At 39.9% G+C, this 18291-nt stretch overlaps 4 protein-coding genes across 5 annotated transcripts; 1 reads left to right on the top strand and 3 right to left on the bottom strand.

Moving 5' to 3' along the window:
- Positions 1 to 3776: 3776 nt before the first annotated feature.
- Positions 3777 to 7551, bottom strand: echs1 (enoyl CoA hydratase, short chain, 1, mitochondrial). The gene is made up of 8 exons (XM_084561482.1): positions 7156 to 7551; positions 6180 to 6377; positions 5962 to 6089; positions 5687 to 5786; positions 5471 to 5575; positions 4512 to 4631; positions 4356 to 4423; positions 3777 to 4256 (listed from the first exon to the last, which is right to left on the bottom strand). Exons 1-8 carry the CDS (start codon positions 7244 to 7246, stop codon positions 4191 to 4193), a joined length of 876 nt encoding a protein of 291 aa, XP_084417608.1. The 5' UTR covers positions 7247 to 7551; the 3' UTR covers positions 3777 to 4190.
- Positions 7552 to 8016: 465 nt separating this feature from the next.
- On the top strand, positions 8017 to 10650 carry sprn (shadow of prion protein). The gene is made up of 2 exons (XM_084562110.1): positions 8017 to 8299; positions 9368 to 10650. The coding sequence occupies exon 2, from the start codon at positions 9381 to 9383 to the stop codon at positions 9846 to 9848; it is 468 nt and encodes a 155-aa protein (XP_084418236.1). The 5' UTR covers positions 8017 to 8299; positions 9368 to 9380; the 3' UTR covers positions 9849 to 10650.
- A 128-nt stretch (positions 10651 to 10778) lies between these two features.
- On the bottom strand, positions 10779 to 14183 carry mtg1 (mitochondrial ribosome-associated GTPase 1). Its single transcript, XM_084562109.1, has 11 exons — positions 13550 to 14183; positions 13380 to 13443; positions 12962 to 13067; positions 12784 to 12870; positions 12645 to 12701; positions 12324 to 12414; positions 12173 to 12234; positions 11997 to 12093; positions 11794 to 11875; positions 11570 to 11682; positions 10779 to 11250 (listed from the first exon to the last, which is right to left on the bottom strand). Exons 1-11 carry the CDS (start codon positions 13650 to 13652, stop codon positions 11153 to 11155), a joined length of 960 nt encoding a protein of 319 aa, XP_084418235.1. The 5' UTR covers positions 13653 to 14183; the 3' UTR covers positions 10779 to 11152.
- A 51-nt stretch (positions 14184 to 14234) lies between these two features.
- On the bottom strand, positions 14235 to 18195 carry paox (polyamine oxidase). Of its 2 annotated transcripts, none has more exons than XM_084562108.1 (10): positions 17957 to 18195; positions 17247 to 17417; positions 16749 to 16879; positions 16423 to 16610; positions 16046 to 16227; positions 15679 to 15848; positions 15467 to 15552; positions 15234 to 15346; positions 14953 to 15107; positions 14235 to 14840 (listed from the first exon to the last, which is right to left on the bottom strand). In XM_084562108.1, exons 1-10 carry the CDS (start codon positions 18108 to 18110, stop codon positions 14688 to 14690), a joined length of 1503 nt encoding a protein of 500 aa, XP_084418234.1. In that variant the 5' UTR covers positions 18111 to 18195; the 3' UTR covers positions 14235 to 14687. The 2 variants fall into 2 exon arrangements, with proteins under 2 accessions (XP_084418234.1, XP_084418233.1); XM_084562107.1 differs by having other exon boundaries at positions 17241 to 17417; positions 17957 to 18194.
- Between the last annotated feature and the right edge of the window lie 96 nt (positions 18196 to 18291).

The raw sequence follows: 18291 nt of genomic DNA, 5'->3' as shown, positions 1-18291 counted from the left end.
TAGTAGATTTAGTCTCAAATATTAATTAGATTAGGGCCCGCTCTTGTCCGTGAAGTGAAACTTTTAAAGTGTTTTATATATTTCGGTCCGCCAGTAGGAGGTTTTAGATTAACTATCTTGACCGTCATGGTAAAGAAAAAGATTTGGGTCATGTGACCCGGCTGCCTACATTTAATTGGTTAGCTCGATTGGTTTCAATTCTATTCGAAAATAATCACATTTTACAAACTAAATATTAAACATTTCCCATAAATCCAAAGAATTTAGATCCATTTACATGTTTAGAGCTAAATATATCCATCCAGTTTACATTGTAACCATGCTGCTGCTATGTAAATAACTTATATCTATGCTGGATAACACAGTACCTACTGTACATGCATCTGTATATTCCAGAGCCATATTTTGTATTCCACAGTCATATGTAGATTTATATTCATATTTAAATTAGACTTAGATATATATTATACTTTTTTACTACTGTTTTTATACTGAGCATCTTACAGAGTTGGAAACTAAATCTTGTAGCACTGTGCAGCCTGTGTTCCACAGTGACAATAAAAGCTATTCTATCTATCTATTCCAGTGAATTGTTAAGGAACTGCAACTAGCAATCGTGTAGTTTGTGATGATACTGAAACTATTATTCTTTCTTGTGTATGTATATAGTCTATCCAAAGGACCAAACGGCCCCTCTCCATTCACCAGTAGCCCAAACAAAACTTCCAAAATGTCCCCACTGTATACATAATGTATTGCCACCTTATGTCATGACATAACAGGTAAAGACTTAAGATGATACATCTTATAATTTACTTGTCAACAGCTGCCATAGATAGATAGATAGATAGATAGATAGATAGATAGATAGATAGATGGATAGATACATTTTTGTTTTCAGTCCAGTTTGTGTTAAATGTTATAAGGCAGGGAGATGGTTATAACGTACAATATATTTCTAGTATGTTTCTATTCATGTTTTTCTGGTAAATTTTCTGGTAATAATTACTTGCATCCTAATGTTTTTTGATCTTATTAATTAAAATTGTATCTCTTGAAAGGCACTCAATAGCTGAGGGTTTCAAATTAGCCATTGCATTGTAGTCAAATGCTTATTTATGTGGGGGTGTTCCACTGTCAGGAGCTGTCAGGTCATAACATAGGCCCAAGTAGAGACAGGGTCTTGTGTTGAGTTACTGCTGGGAAAACGGGGAGTAGTAAAGAAAAATGAAACAGTGTTAAAATTATTGCACTGAAAGACACATTGTAGATTAAATACACACCAAAAGCCAATAAGTACAGACAACCATACGCATAGGGACACTGGCGTGATATGTGTTAATTTTGCGCTATACTCCAGTGCAGAATCTGCAAACTCTCAACTGAGACTAGCTGATAAATGTCTTAAATGATTTTATATGAGGCTAAAGATAATGTTTTGTATTCATCTTTGCACATTCACTGACTAAACAATGTCTAATGACACTGCGGCAGTTAATCTGAAGCTATAAAATAAGGTAGTGTCATTAGCTCGACAGACTGCGTAGTTAATCTTCGGCCTGTGTTGTTTCTGACACCCTTGGGTGGGCATAATTCAAAGCAGACACCGGTGAATGTGTTATTCCGACGCGGCCTCTGATGCCAAGAATGTGAGATAATGAAAATATTTGTCAGATGAAAACCACTCCACCCAGCCTGTTTCATGTGAGCCAGAAAAACTCTCAGCTGGATGGCAGGAAAAATGCTGAGGAATCCTTTCCATGACCACAGAGGTTGGTTAAAAAGCAAAACAAAACAAAACAAAAATCCCCCAAAAGACTGATCTGCATATAAAAAGGCTTTCATAAAATTCGAGTCACAGTTGCAGGATTGTTGGCTTATACACTGACTTTACAAATAGCTGCTGTTAATAATGAAAATGAGAACTTTGTTACTTTATTGCATGTTTTTAATCTGTTTCTGCATTCCCGACATACACTGTAGTTTAGAATTTGTATCTTGCAGGAACATCAGCCCAAACTGTATCAAGTTTATTATTAACTTTATATTAACTATTGCTTCTTCTAGTAAACGATTAACTGCATATTTTTTCCTGTAAATCAGATTTGAGCTTTCTTTGCTTTTGATAGAATTGGTTCATTGCATAAAAAACTAATTTCGTGTGAACAGCATTGAATTAAATTGGCTGTAAAAGCGTAGATAAAGTCACCAATATGACTGGGTGGCACTGATGCAATGTTGTTTAGGGGTATGAAAGTGGTTTTGGGGGAGAGACGGGAGGCTACTGGGGCAAGAGAAAAGGCCCTTCCAGGAGCCAGGCCTGCCTGCCAGACTGAAAGCCCCTTCTCCCTCTCCGGACCCATGCTGCTCGCTCTTTATTTCAGCTTCTTTAAATGAGTTTATCACGCTATGAGGGTCTGCGCTGCCAAAATGTAACGTTTTGCCCCCTTTGTCTGCGCTGAGAGCCTCAATTGAGTCTACATTTATTATTTTGACCTTTCGGTAGCCTCAAAGAAGAGTTTCTTTTCGGGCCCTCTCTGCAGACTTTTGTGCTTCCCCACTGAGTGAGGAGACGAGTTTTTTTTCCTCCTCCTTTTTAATGTTTTGTTCCAGGGGGCTGACAAGAAAGCAAGCTCCAGGGGAATATTGAATGAAAAAAAAAAATCAATTAGGCCACGGCCTTGTGAAGATATGGGGCACCGCCGTGTGAAGATCAGAGAAAAAAAGGTTCCTCCCGATGATTGGAGCACCGAAAGAAAGTGCACACTAACCAAATTTGTTCTGGTGTTTTCTTTGAAGTCAAAATTATGGTTATAGTTCCCTAATATTTTCAACCAGTAGGCTATGTGGTGAAACGTGCTTCAATGGGCATTTGGGAGCACATTTGCAGCTGAGATTATATAATTATTTCCATTAAAATTCCGTATACAAGTAATGAAAGTGAAATCCCAGAGAAATATTCACTGACATTTGTTCAAAAATCAGCAACAATAAAACCGTTAATCCCCTTATTTTGAGTAAAAATGTGAAATGTTTTATTTGGCAGACTAATGAGATGCTCCAGTAACATCAAAGCCATAAAGTAAGCGTCCATGTTTATTTTGCTGTTGTTTTTTTATTGACTTTGTTACCTAATGTCCTCTCTAAGCTCTTATCTGCATGAACCCACTGTCCAGACTCAGTCTGTAGTTTTGTGTAACGGCACAACTGCCCCATCTACTGGCATGAAGCACACACTGTTTGAAATCTGGGTGAACTCGATGCTAAATCTGATTCAGAGTTGTAGCCAACACCATTTACTGGATGTTGTGTATATGTCAAATGCATGTTAGAAATCAGCCTCTGAAACCCCTCTGTTTACCAACAAGTAGATATGAACAATATGAAGTTACTGCTTGACATTATAAATGTGTCGAAAGGAACACTCATGTCCTTATACAACAACATAATGTATGTTTCTCTTATAATTTATACTGTATTGATCTCAAAGGGTAAATTATGTTCCTGCGGTTTGACCCATCCATTCGTTCACACAGCAGTGTGTACGCCCGGGGAGCAATTTGGGGGTTAGGTGCTTGCTCAAGGCGTTGCAGTCATGGACACGGGGGGAGGTGAACCTTGGAACCTTCAGTCCAAGCTGCGCCTCTAACCACTATTCCACAGCTCCACAAAAGAAAGGAGCATGTTTCCGCCCGGTTTCGATCAAGGGGCCTTTTGTGTGTTAGGCAAACGTGATAACCACTACACTAAAGAAGCTGATACAATGAAGCTGGAGATGCCTCTTCACACTTTTACTTACAATACCAGAAAACACTCTCGAGCTTTATTTGTAAAATGTACACAGAATAAGTTGCCTACAAAATGTAGACAAACATTTGACAAATGAAAAGGCAAAGTTAGTACAAGTCAACAAGGCTGATTCCTCTTGTTACACACTGGTTATAACGCAGTCAACAAATCAGTCAAACCTCCGGCACCCATTTGATTTCGAAAGTGAGCCTCAGCAGGTAGGGCTTCACTGTGATAAGACACTTTCGTGCATTCACTCAATGCCAAATTTTAATCTTAACAGCTTGTATGCTCCACTACCATCAGAATTTTCTTCTTCAATCACTGTATTGCAGATAAGAAAGTGAACCACAGATATCAGGAAGTGTGTGTTCATGGCCGAGATCTTGATCTGCTCTTTCCTAATTGTCCTGGAAAGAGGCCTTTCGCTTCTCCACAAAGGCAGTCATGCCTTCTTTTCGATCATCCTGTTAGGAAAAAACAAACAAATGGGCACGTATTAGATGGACTGTCAAAATAAGAGCCAACCCTTCTCACTCACTCTCTAAATGGGTTCTTCTACTCACCGTTGCGAAGGTAGCGTGGAATAAACGCTTCTCCAAACGATTCCCCTCAGCCAAAGTCAACTCGAAAGCTTCAATCATACAAAGGAACTAGTCAGATAAAACTGAGACCTATTCAATTCATATTTTTAAAATGGGCAGAAACACACTTTTACACACCTGCGTTAACGGCCTCTTTAGCCATAGCAGAGACCAGTTTGGAGTTGGCAGCAATTTTCTCCCCACATTTAACAGCTTCAGACACCAGCTGGTCTGCAGGAAAGATTTTACTCACCAAACCTGGGAAACACAAAAAGCCACTGAGTCAAGTATAATCAATATATAAATGTGTCAGTTTATTATGTCACGTCTTATGAAAACCGTCCAGAAACTGAGCTATCGAGAAAAACAGCGACTGGTGGTGCCTTTGTTCAAGTTGCTGTCAGATGCCAACAGAAATTAAATTATTCTTCTGCCATGAATTCCAGCGTGGGCTGTTCTTGTTGGATGGTGCAAATGTAAAAATGTGTGTATGTGTTTTACAATATTATACAAGCCTCACTTTGACAGATGTGTGCTGGACACCTTCTTCAGGGTCCCTATAATGAATTTGAAAACACTTTACACAACAAAGTAATAATAGTAGTGGAAGCTACAGACTGTGGTGGAGTTGCACTACAATGTCAACACCAAAACCAATGTTTTTCTCAAGATGGTTTCACTATTTTCATTCCCTGCATTACCCAGATGTAATGTTATTTAATTCATACAGTTACATGTCTGAATTTTAGTCTAAGTGTGAAGTAAACATTATTCCAGATGCTTTTACTCTTTGGACAGAGATTTATCCAGAATACCAGGTTTGAAACGCCCATCTCCATGAGCTTGGGCATGTTGCTTGCATGCAATGCATCCTGGTACATGTAGGCAGTGCAATAAAAGCTGCAAATAAGAAAACTGTTCTCAGCCACTATATAGCATGAATGACAAATGTAGTGCCTCACTGACTGGACATCCACAACTGTGAGAAAAATAAATTAAATAAAAATATAAATACTACATTGGGTTTTACCTTTTAAAAGAAACCCTCTGAGAACTTCATGTACTTCAGTAAAGGAAGTTTCCACTTTAGTTGTTACCTGATTGCCTGGCATCTTGAGCAGTGATTCGGTCTCCCGTTAGAACCATTTCCATTGCCAGAGATTTACCCACTGCACGAGTCAGCCGCTGGGTTCCACCAGCCCCTGTGGGTGGAGAGATGTCGTGTCATGATCCAAAAAACAGAATCTGTTCACTTCAGTATGATCAAGTACATTTTTAACAGGAAGGAAAGTGCATATGACAAGAGCCGTTACCAGGAATGGTCCCCAACAGGATCTCTGGTTGGCCAAACTGTGCCTTTTCTCCAGCGTAGATGATATCACACATCATTGCCAGCTCACAGCCTCCACCCAGCTGAAAACAGCAGGATGAGGAAGCGAATGAGATTCAGAGATCAGTTTTCCTTTAATAGTTTTGATTAGGGTCTGGAACATATGGTGATCCTTTTTTTCCCCCCTCATTTCCATATTCATTTTTTTGTATTTTTTTGCATTTCATGTGTCAGAAATCTCAAATATGTGATACCCACAGCAAATCCATTGACAGCAGCGATCACAGGTTTCTTCACAGTGGACACTCTGTTCCAGTGAGCCAGGAAGTTTCCGCCATAACACTCTTGGAAGGTTCGATTCTGCATCTCTTTAATATCTGCTCCAGCTGAAAAGCACCAAAGTCGAGTTAATTTCTACTCAGTAATATTGAATCAAACTTCAGAGAAAAAACAAAAAAAGAAGTAAATTCCCCCACCAGCGAAGGCTTTGTCACTGCCAGTAATGACAATGGCCCCAACGTCTCCATCGGTTTCAAAGACATCCAGCGCCTGTCCCACCTCCCTCATCAGCCCGTCACACAGAGCGTTGAGAGCCTTCGGCCGGTTCAGCTGAATGAAACCCACGTTCTTCTTCTCACCCCGCTTCTCCACCAAAATATACTCATATTGACCACCTGCAAGAAGAGAAAACCTCAGGTAAGGTTCAGGTAAGACTTGCAATTTAAATCAATTTTAAGACCATTTTTGTGGAAACTCTTTTCAGTAGTTTTGCAATGACTGCACTGTTAAGATTCTGCTGACTCATAAACTACCCTACAGTGTAGTCTTTAATCCAGGTGAAGAGTCACCAAAGTGGTAATCTGATTTATACCCATTGGAAAAACAATGATGTAACAAAGCGAAGTCATGTTCTGGTCAATTATTAACAAAAGCTGAAGGCCCGATACAAACAGCCTTGAGACAGCACTTCTGCACACACCTTAATGGCTTCTGAGTTCATTTATTGACACTTGACAATGAACAGTGCAATTAATAAGATTGATCCATTTTTTATAAAGATAAAATAATAAACAAAGCAATTAATGACTTCAAAACTACACAACCACATATTTAAACTTATACGAGCTCTAAACTGCATTCACAACGTCCTATGAGTTGTTTTTCTTGTTTATACCTGAGAGGTACAGGTATTAAGAGACACTACAGACATTACAGCTGTAATTTCCTTTTGCACAGACGTTTTTCTCTTGTGTCATCAACGACATGCAATGAAAGTGACTCGATTAAAGACCAGAGATGTTTTGTGCTGCAAATAAAATGTTGCTGCAAACTTGGCGTCTGTCTGCGTGCGCTCCACACTAGTCGCACATTCAATGACGCAGATTTCATGACATTGTGATGGGGCACAGCTGTTAATGAACTGACCCCGGGCCTCTTTTCTAAAACACGCACCTGAGCTGTAGAGACGGGCCGCGGACAGGACGGCCGGAGCGGCTCTGGAGGACTTCAGGAGCGAAGCTGCACTTCTGCAGAGGAAAGCCATGACGACAGACTATTGTCAGTGAACTTGGTCGTGGTTACTATCAGCGACTCCTTCCTCCTGCGGCTTCTTCTTCGTTGGTGTTTCTTCTTCTGCTTGGAAGTTTGACAACATGATACTGAATTACTGTGACCTTTAGTTTTATTCTTCCTTAGTATTATTTCATTTTTAAAGCAGAGTTTTTCAAACCAGGTGTAACTTAAAACGTGAAACCCCGTCTGTTATATATCTAATATATCTTTAACGGTGTCCTCATCTGTCGCTGTCTTTTCAGGACACTTACCGCCACCTGGTGTCTGGGAATAGTAAAGCAATGATCCGGATACATTCCCACTTTTATGATGTGACAATAAATCGGTTATATCACATAAGGGCTGACTTACTATGACCTACTGTTGTGTTATATTATCTTATTTTACGGTTTGTGTTGTTTCTTCCAGGGTGTGGATTTATTTGGTGTACAGTTTTCATTCGGGCTGCTATAATGGGAATTTGGAAAAATGTCCCATAGCCTAAACGTCTCGGTAAAATTGACAAAATGTATATATTATTATAAGATTATCTCAACAGTGTCTTATAAACTGTAGAACATTAACATGGGACTTTGGACGGATAAACAAATAGGCTAAATTTTATAACCACAAAATTTCTCCGTGAGAATAATCTATCGCGTACACATGCTGAGATTATATGTTCAACAACAACAGGGGGTCGTTCTTTACAGTATCTTTAAGAAACCAAACACAACATTCATCAAGTTCCTTACGGTAATATGATTGACAGCATAAATAATTCTGCCGATATATAAAAAAGTCAATTAACAGACCTTAATCCAAACTAAGATTATAAAATGCTACTAACTCGACCCACCAAGCTGATGGCATCACAGTATTTTATTCTACTCTGCTGTATCACACTCCTCAGATGCGCCCGTGTGAACGCGCAGCTCGTTCTCGCAATCGTCTGCATGAACGAGCTTGCATCGTCCGCGACGATTTCCTTCATCTTTAACCGAGACCCAAAACACAAGCAAGGACAACAACACAAAGGATAAAGGTAAGAATCAGCCTTTAGGGTGTGGAGATTAACACGAGCCTGGGTGCGTATGCGTAGTGAGAGTCAATCAGGCCAATGTATACCAGCGTCCAGGCTAATTTATGAAAATAGCGTAATTAACATAATGCATATGCATTTCTATTGCTCTTGTATTTGTAAAACATTTTGTTAATAATATGACACGTATTCAGCTAAAACTCATTTTAAAATATGTACTTAAACAAAGACGCCTCCTTTTGCCTTTTAATCATAATCATCCATGGAGGGAATTTTATTTCATATGGGCCTACAGCCTATTTGAAGGCTGAAAGCCGACAGCGTATTTATTGGTAAGCAGCATATTTATTTTTAAACTGCCCTACTTTAATGGATGAGAGCAATGAGCAGCACAGACCATGTTCAGCAGCTCTGACAAAGGACATCTCATATTTGTTGATCGGTAGGATACAAGCTGGCTTGCTCACTGCATATTATGTAACATGTATTAAGATGATACTCTGATTTTATGCAAAACTGATCAGTGAATAATCAACAGAAGGCGTTTATCTACAGCTGTTTGCTGGTTCTCAGATAAGCAGGTCATGATATATCCAAAAAAAGGCAAGTGGACTTGTTGATTTCCAGAGGAACTCAGTTCTCTTCAGTTCTGAATGATTGGTGGAGAGTTTAGGTTGTTGTTAGAAAAATCTGTGGGTGGTGGCTGCCTGAATCTCACATTACTATGGTCTGTAATGAACAGATGCTTACCTGTAACTGGAGGAAATTGTTTTGATCCTCTTTTCATTCCTCAGTGCAATGAATCCAATCTTAAGATGTGAACGGGGGTAACACCTTTTGGGGACAGATGTCAAGACTGTGTCATAAATTGACGGCAGATTATATCTCAGCATACCTCCATTGTTCAGAGAGGGCTTCTCCAGTTTTACATAAATGTCCTCCTTCCCTTCCAAACCTTTCTGTGTTTTACAGTTATACTCAGAATAAATGGATACATTCTCAATGTTATACATTATATGTGGAGTTTAGCCAAAACTGTTATAATGGCCATAATGTTCCTCTTTGTTCCAGTCTTCCTGCACAGATGTCAGGGATGAACCAGGTGGTTGCAACATGCTGGACTTGCATCCTGCTTTCAGCTTTCTTGTATGAGCCTGTGCTGGGAAAAGGTGGCCGTGGAGGGTCCCGGGGCTCCTCTCGAGGATCTCCCTCCCGCAGCTCCACAGCGGGGACCTACCGGGGAGGAGGCGCCTACGGTGGAACCCGCTCCCGCTTCAGGGCGGCAGGGCGCACATCCCCGGTGAGGGTGGCAGCTGCAGCAGCAGCAGGAGCAGCCGTGGCGTTGACGGCGGATAAATGGTACGCGTCCGCCTACCGCCAAAGCAAGGCCGACAGCTCGGATGAAGAACTGGATTACTACAACAGGACAAACTACTTTGATGCATTAATGTCAGACTCAACTCAAAATGGATCCTCTCTCTCTCAAGTGGTTTCTATAATTATTGCAACGTTTTCCCCCAAATATGGACTCTTACTGGACAGTATACTGTAAATATTCGGGTTATTTTTGGAGATAAACTTGTGATTGAGTGAGCTTCTGTCTAGGATCTGATAATGTGCAGGAAACCGCACAGGAAAGACCAGTGACAGTTGCAAACAAGTGGTGAAAGGATACAATCAATCACAGAAACATCACTGTACTGTATGTTTTTACACATATCATCTTTACCAATGGACAAATGTACATTACCAGCAGAGTATTCATTGTGATGTTTCACATTTGTCAAATACACTTCAGCCTACGTGACGGAAACTAGTGCCAAACTTGAGAATAACTGTAGTTTCTTTGAAGTGGAAGAACATATTTAATTACAAATATTTTCACTGTCTATACAAACTGCTGATTGCCAACTTTAAATCTACTGCCAAATCAAAAAAGCCTCTATTTGAATAATATGCAAAGTGACGAATGCTGCAGCTCTGAGGAAAGTGTGTTATGTATCTGCAGAACCTGAAATTTTATATAAAGCCTGGTCTTTCTGAAATTTGTAGTTTCTAGTCGTCCCTTAAAGGTTGAGAGTAAAACGTCGGGACCAGCATTATTCCACCCACAAAATTAAACTTGCTTCTTATAAGTTTCTCTTGAATTGGACTTCTTGCTTAGAAGTAAAATAAGCCTCATGTGCTATTTTTCTGCAAAGATAGGATTTAAAATTCTCTGCAGTAAGACGAGGCAAATAATAGTGCTGTGTTTTGGGAAAGTGAAACAGCCTTTTCCCAAAATCATCTTCCATTTCTGTGCAATTCATTTCTTTTTTCTGACCGAAATCTAGCAATTCATTTCTAAAACCTGTGTACAAACCATGACATGGTTTGCAAACCAACTGCTGCTCTCACGGTTGCTTACGTCTCTGAAGGTTATCTCGGTGCGTCCACCATCCCAAAAGACCTCTTTACCCACAGAAGACACTCAGGAGCAACAGACTGTTCCGTATTTATAAGTGCACTCTATTATATGCTACAACACTTACGTGCATAATATATAAAGAGTTTGTTATTGTTACTGTCTTTATGCTAATAAATATCCTGTTTACACCATGTCAGATATCTGCCTCGTGTATTCTGAAAAGTGTAAAAAAAAAAGTTGTAGCTAAATAAAGTTTAATTCTTTTAGTCACAGAGGATTTACAAAAGGTTTTGGTAACTTCCTGTACCATCAATAATCCAGACACACTGCATGATATGAGGGCAGCCGCACTACACTTTGTCTTTGTGTCTTTGTGAGGCTAAATATAAGTCTTTCCAGGTTAAGGGCAAACTGGTAAAAACCCAGAAACAGTCTTCCAAAAATGGAGGTCAGTCCAGCATTACTAGTCCCAGCTCTCCTTTCCTGAAGGCTCTTATGAAATCGTAAGCTGCTGCTGTGTAGTTTGGGACGGTGACGGTAATGTTTCCTGAGGGAGACGAGCAACAAACACTCAGTACTTTGAGATAATAGTAGAAACAGCTGATGAGAAGACTGATACTACTAAAAAGTAATAAGTTTAATTTTGGCTTAGTATAATATCTGGAAAAACACTGAGCCTGACTCTGTCTTTAAATAAAGGGATTAAAATACCAGCACCTCTGTTCAGTCCTTACAGAAATGGTAAAAATGATAAGAGGGGTGGCATCAATATTAGCTCATACTCTCTGCAATTAATTAACCTTAAAATAATGAATGAATAACACTGTTTGTGTCAAGTGTTAAGTGTAAAATTATCTCTTTCTTACCAACTCCAGTGATGGCTTTGATCCGTTGAGTCTTTTTGAGCTTTACAGCAATGCGTTTGAGGACATGCTGGATGTCATCACTAGGCTCTTGGAGGTCGTATCTCTCCACATAACTGCACATGAACACACACACACACACACGTACAGTAACAAATCACAGTATTGCAAAGCAAAAAGAAAACACAGAGTACATAGTTTGCATTAATATTCTTAAAAACACACACCTGAACCTCCCTAGCCTATTCAGAGAATAGAGTAAGTAGTCCGCGATAATATCTTCACCCACTAAATGGTCCAGTATAGTCCCTGGAGAAAAAGATAACATATAAACATTTTTTTTAGGAAACAATTGAAAATTTCCACATCATGTTATAAGATTGACAGTGTTTTATTTTTTTAATATCAGAGAAAAAAATGTTCTGCTCACCACATAAGGCCAGCTTCATGCCTGTCTCAACACTCTCAATCTTAGGAGGCAAAACTCCCGGTGTGTCCAGCAGGTACATAAAAGGTCGCTCACACACCTGAGAATAAAAATGACAGCTACAAATACCGTACAGGCGCACACAATTAACCCGTGAATACACATACATAGAAACCAACCTGAATTTTAGTCAGTACCGCTTTAGTTATGCCTGGCTCCCCTCCTACTCGAGATGCACGACCTGAAAATGATGCATAATTACAACATTTATCAAAGATTGTTTGATGTTATCCTTTCATCAATCAATTAACTACTAATGTTAATGCATACCCTTTTTCAAGTTTGTTCTTCTCAATGAGTTAATCAGCGACGACTTCCCCACATTGGGCACTCCAATCACCATCAGGCAGTAACTTGTACTCTGAAAGTTTACCATGACAAAGTTAGAGCACACCCAGTGTTTTAAATAAGGGGAAATTTCAATAAATGCAAAAGCAACAGCATGTCGATGAGCACCTTGCTTCAATATTCCTGTCTAAAACAGACTTTTGTAGAAGACCACATTCCGCTGAAAGCTATAAAATGTGTATAGAGCTAACAGATAATTCAAAATTTAAATGAACTAAAATATGTTCAAATTGCTTGGAGTACCTCTTCTCTGTTAAAGCGTGGCTGGTTCTCAATAATTTCCAACACCTTTGGCACCAACTACAGAAAAAAAAGAAGGAATAATGTTCAAGGTCACCTTCACAGGTTTGAATATTTAATATCCAGTAAAGATGGCAGTTACCTTTTTGACGCTGTCGTCTCTCTGCTTCAAACTGTCTGTGAAGAGAACATTGCTCACGCCGCTTTTCTCGAGCTTCTTCAGAACTCTCTGCAGAGTAAAAACAAGGACAGAACATTGGTAGTATTTCAAAATGCTGGTGGCACGTGACTCAGCTGAAGTAGCATTGAGGCTCTTGGACCTGCTTGGCGGACAGATCGGCGAGGTCCATCTTGTTGAGAACTAGCAGATGTGGTTTGACATTCAGCGTGTCCTGAAACACAGGGTTTCTTCCGGAGAAGGGAATTTGCTTAATGTTAAAGAAAAAGCAACAATGATCAGATCAGTCTGGTATGGCTCTGACTCCTGTAATGCCCAAATGTTTGCAGAATTTGTTTTAATAAAGAAGTGTGCATTCAAAGTCCCATATTTTCATGCATACATAAGCTAAGTAATGTATTTCTTAACAATAATTATCTCTGGTTCTTTTCTTTTTAAATACTGTACATGTCAGAAAACATATTAAAATAACACTCTGGATTAATTTACATGTTAAAAATGTGATAAAACCATGACTGCTGTATGTTCTGCTTAAGTGTAATGCAGTTAAAAAGGATATTCTGGCATCATGGATTTCTATGATGCAGTCCACACTCTTAAGGCTGGCTCTCATCTGCTTCAGTCCTGCAAATATCCAACATAAATTGATCAGAAAGTTGTTAAATACTTATATTCCAAATTCCCCACAGATAATTCTCTTGACATATTCTGGGAATAACAAAGCTGTCACCTTTAGCCATGTGTCCGGGGAACCAATGAGCCACTTCCCGTTCACCAAAGTCGAAAACGGTTCTGAATTTACCGACATTACGGAGTGCCTGGTACAGTTTCATGGCTGCTGGTAATCTACATAAGACGACGCCTGGATTTCATTTGTTTTGATAAAATAATTTTTGACCCTACAAGCTACGAAAACTCCTGATGCACTCGGTGTGCCACACTGTTTACATACCGACTCGAATCTGGCCTCGGGAAACTCCGTTCCGTTTAGTTCAAGTGCGATGATTTCTTCTTCTATGTTTTTATTTTGTAAGTGCGGATATTAAAGCGGTATATTACTGCCCCACGTGGGATATAAAATATTACTTAATGTTTATTCTTCAACAAGGAACTGGACGTTGGTGGTTGACACATACAGTTAAAAATGGAAATGGAGAATTTGCAAAGTGTGAAAATTACACAGAGGATATTAACTGCAAATTTTCAGTAAAACTGGCACCTTATTCCTAAATTGTCCGCTAAGAGTTGCGGACATAACACAACACAGAGACCCAGAACTAAACAGGCTGTTCACAAAATGTAAAATGATAATCCTTTAAATGTAAAGAGTTTCATATTGCACTAAAACAAAGGGAAACATTTAGAGTTGTTCTTATGTATATGCCTGCCAAGTACACAAATGCACAAAAACAGAATTGTCAGAAATAAGCAAAATTTATTCGTAGTTAATTACAATCAGTGCATAAACAATAAACAAACTGACAAAGAAGTTGCAAGATCAGTACTAAATCTTATAAGTATAAACAGGATTACATGTTTATTTGTAACTTTACTTTAAAGCATACAGACTACCCATTTATTAGTGAATGTTTAAAGCTGTATCTTTAATGTGTTGTCTGTGTGTGCATTCCTAGTCACTGTTGTCCAATTGTATTTTAGTGCACTGAACAGCCTAAAATCGTCAGTATCACACTTTGATTGTTGTGGCACATTTCAAATTCATGATTTAAATAAGCAGCAGCTTCCACACAATCCTCCAGATCAACTGGGATATCATTGGAATTTGTTTATCACATATGAAATGTAATGGGTAGGTTCATATTACAGCAAATCTAGTAAATTTGTTTAGTGCAAGGCAGCATCACCCTTTAAAGCTTTGACTTGGGAAGCTCAGATGGATTAACGGAGGAGTAGTGAGAGATAAGTCTGTCAGCTTCTCTCCACCCGGACAGAAGAGCTCCATGGACGGTCGAGAAGTAGCAGGGATGAGTCGCCTCTCCAGCGAACAGCACCTGCAGGGGCTAAAAAAAACAAAAAACAACCAAACAGTTAGAAAGTAGAGTCAAACCTTGAAATAGGTTTTTCTGTGTGCGCAGGGCACATATTTGTGTTTCAGCATGAACATGTAGGTACTTGTGACTGTGATCTCTTCGGTGGCAGCGGCTCCATCATGTTGTCAGTGTCTTGGTCCGAACAGCCTTTCCCAAGGTAACTGTAGGATCCACAAGTCCAGGGATCGTGAAACCACTGAGAGCGTAGAATTCTCCTCGGGGTGATGATGGGGTTCCCTAAACACGCAAGATTCGTGCGGACACAGGTCACACTAAAATATCAAAGACTGCTTTGGAAAACGATCTTGATAAGGTCTGAGCTGAGGAGTTTTACCTTTGTTCTTGTGACTTATTTAGACTCACCTGTAAACCGGCGAATAAGCTGTGTGACGGCATGTGTGACCTCTTGTTCAGACAATGTCTCCATGTACTCTGACTCATGCCCAGCAATCCAGCCACAGAGAACATGGCCATACCTGAAAATTAAACCAAAAGCACGACTGCACTCTTAGTCGACGTATGAGCACCTTACAGTATTTACCATCTAGTTTAGCATAAAGGAGCTGGGCAAGCATTAGCCATTTGTGGCTGTTGACCTTTCAGTAGGTTTGAGTACGGAGAAGCCAAACAACTTCTTTATCCAGGATCTCTGTACATCTGGCACCTCGTCCAGCATCGCATCCTATTTCACGAAGAAACATAAAACAGACAAAAGTTGGATTAACTGATGCCAGCTTTAGACTGCATCATAAAGCATTTTTATTTAAGGTGCATATATACACCTTTATGCACCTACAACACATCTCACCTCATCTTCCCACACCAGTTGGATGACCTCACAGTCAGCATCCCACCACGGTGCGTCAAACTCCACAAATATTTTATTGTTTGTTCCAAAGCCGAGCCTCTGGATGGAGTGCAGCTTGTGTAGAGGGAGAGGAGGGTGGAACAGGGTTGAATGGTGCTTCTTTAGGTATCCTGACAAAACACACATTAAGCTTGCTAAGCACCGAGTAAGAAAACAGATGTTTCACAGTGGTTAACATGCAAGATATTATGCTTGAGACTGTAGTTAGTAAAGTAGTACAGGACTGACTGACTCTTGTTCGCATAATTAAAATATGAGTAGCACAAACCAAAGAAGCGTTGTACATGTAGTGTTCCTCAGATTTTACCTAGAGGTACTGTGACAATAACATGATCGGCGACAATCCTTTCACCGTCACCACACTCGACAGTCACAGAGTTATCTCTCTTCTCTGTGTTGTTCCAGTGAACACAGCACACAGGTTGGTTGTAGGTTACTAAACCGCTGGGAAGCTCCGACATCAAGTTCTTGATCAGACCTTCATATCCACTGCACAAGACAAGAAAAATAAGTAGTCAGTTCCATATATACTGCAAATGTACGCTGAAAATTTTATTTGACATAAATCAGTTAATTGACAGACTCAGTAATAAGCACTGAATCATATAACAACAACATCATACATGCACGAATATGTATGTTGTTGTAAAATAAATGCAAACTATATACGTGTATGTTACGTACCGTGGGAACGTACAGTCCAATCCAGGCAGAGTCTTGTAAAGGCCAAAGGCCCCCAGGCCTACCTCATCCATGCTGTGTGTCCCATTAATACAGCACTCCACCTTCAACAAGTTGCTGATCACACACAGTCGCAGGGATCTGGTGGTGGGATCAATATCCTTCCACTTCTCAGATGCTCGTTGTAGCACCTCCACCACACAACAAGAAACAAAACAAACCCTTCATTTACTGAAAGTGAGATATAGCAGTCAGCCACGGATGCCAAACTGATCACAGACAAACGCACTGCCAGTATTATCTTTTTTTAGTCACTAAAAGAAATGCACCTCTGACCGAATGAAATCTCCCACACAGGCCCAGGGTTCTCCTCTTTCACTCTGAAATTCAGAACATTCATTCAGCAGCTCGGCAAACATCTCCTGAGCTGGATAGACATCCTCAGCACTCAGCTTTCGACCTGCACACATTGAACAAGAAAACCCCATGGTTTACAAACCTAATCATCTACCCAACATCTAAATGCCAGTTTCACACTGTTTATGTCGACATACCTTGACATTCCAGGGACTTTTACAAAATGTGCATTTAAGAGATATAAAAATTTACATATGCACTACAACAGCAAGTGTTTATGGTCTAAAATAACTAATCATGTCTTGCCATGAAATCTCACCGTACCCTTACAAACTAATGAATTATTTTCTACGTTTGAACCAGTATTGTGAAAATGTATTTTCTTCTATAGAGAGTCAGACAAGTTGATTCTCCTCTATGTGACACTCAGCCTTAGACTATGATTCCAAAAAACATCTGGAAACCTGAACTGCTGAAGACGCTGGGAACCCAGGGGGGGTGTCCTCCAATGTCCATGGCCTGGTTCTCTGGGGTGAGGGCTTCAGGATCCAGCAGTCCATACTGACGGGCCAGACAAAACACTGGGTTCTCCTCGCACGGTCCATGGATCCAGTTTGCGCCGATCTCAACAATGTTGTCACCTGCAGACAAAAAAATATTTAGTTTGTTTAATTTTATTAAAATGTGCGTTACGCCTGGGTTAAAAAAAAGAAAAAAAAGAAGAAGCTCTGAACAAAAAGTACATTTAAAAATGTTTGTTTACTCCGTGCTCCTGCTGGATTAGAAGTACAATGATTCACCAACTCTCATTATTATATACAATTTAGAAAATTAGAAAGATTGGCAACACAGACTTGCACTCTTGATTTAAACCTTATATTAACCTATTATTGCATTTCATGTATACATTCTGTATGTTCAGCATTGTGTTCACTTTGTACTGAGATGCAGCTGTTGACTGCTAACGTGTCTATGGACTTTGTTATACATTATAAACCTTGGTGGACTTTTGCACAACGTCTCAGTTTCTGCAAGCCCTGAAAGTGATCGTAACAAGGCTGTAGGCTTTCCTGCAAGTAAATGCATTTGCGTCATTTGTTGAAAGCAACACAGAAACATAACCTGCTGTTTAAACATAACTGGACGGGTCAGCTGTGAGTTGTGGCTGTCTTTCGCTCACCCAGTCTTCCTGTTTTTATCCGTCCTCCGCTTCGTGCAGTCGCCTCGAGTATCCGCACATGATGAAATCCGGCTTTGACGAGCCTGTGTGCGGCTGATATTCCCGAGATCCCGCTTCCTATTATAACTATTTTTGCGTTAACTCCCCTAGACATGGCTGGCTTCGTAGTGGTGCTTTATCTAGCCGTGACTGACAACTGCTTCCTCTGCTCTGGAAACAAGAGCAGCGACTGACCTGACTTCCGGTACGTACTTTCAAATTAAAACTCACCAGGTAGACTTTTTACTGGTGAATGGAAACACATGGTCATGCTGTCAGGTTAATTAAGAAAAAGA

This window comes from Chelon labrosus, assembly GCF_963514085.1.
Source record: "Chelon labrosus genome assembly, chromosome: 15".
In the NCBI taxonomy this organism is placed as follows: Eukaryota; Metazoa; Chordata; class Actinopteri; order Mugiliformes; family Mugilidae; genus Chelon; species Chelon labrosus.
The sequence above is the reverse complement of the archived record's forward strand: the minus strand, read 5'-3'. Positions and strand labels throughout refer to the sequence as shown.

Excerpts from the sequence above, each read along its gene's own strand:
- paox (XM_084562107.1), bottom strand. The coding sequence starts at position 18,110 with ATGTCTAGGGGAGTTAACGCAAAAATAGTTATAATAGGAAGCGGGATC. Across the intron at positions 15,108-15,233 it reads GCTTATTCGCCGGTTTACAG|GGAACCCCATCATCACCCCG; the intron begins GTGAGTCTAAAT and ends TTGCGTGTTTAG. Across the intron at positions 14,841-14,952 it reads CGAAGAGATCACAGTCACAA|CCCCTGCAGGTGCTGTTCGC; the intron begins GTACCTACATGT and ends TGTTTTTTTTAG.
- mtg1 (XM_084562109.1), bottom strand. The coding sequence starts at position 13,652 with ATGAAACTGTACCAGGCACTCCGTAATGTCGGTAAATTCAGAACCGTT. Across the intron at positions 13,068-13,379 it reads ATAGAAATCCATGATGCCAG|AATTCCCTTCTCCGGAAGAA; the intron begins AATATCCTTTTT and ends TAACATTAAGCA. Across the intron at positions 11,683-11,793 it reads AATAGGCTAGGGAGGTTCAG|TTATGTGGAGAGATACGACC; the intron begins GTGTGTGTTTTT and ends GTTCATGTGCAG.
- echs1 (XM_084561482.1), bottom strand. The coding sequence starts at position 7,246 with ATGGCTTTCCTCTGCAGAAGTGCAGCTTCGCTCCTGAAGTCCTCCAGA. Across the intron at positions 6,378-7,155 it reads GGCCCGTCTCTACAGCTCAG|GTGGTCAATATGAGTATATT; the intron begins GTGCGTGTTTTA and ends CTCTTCTTGCAG. Across the intron at positions 5,787-5,961 it reads CTGCTGTCAATGGATTTGCT|CTGGGTGGAGGCTGTGAGCT; the intron begins GTGGGTATCACA and ends TGCTGTTTTCAG.
- sprn (XM_084562110.1), top strand. The coding sequence starts at position 9,381 with ATGTCAGGGATGAACCAGGTGGTTGCAACATGCTGGACTTGCATCCTG.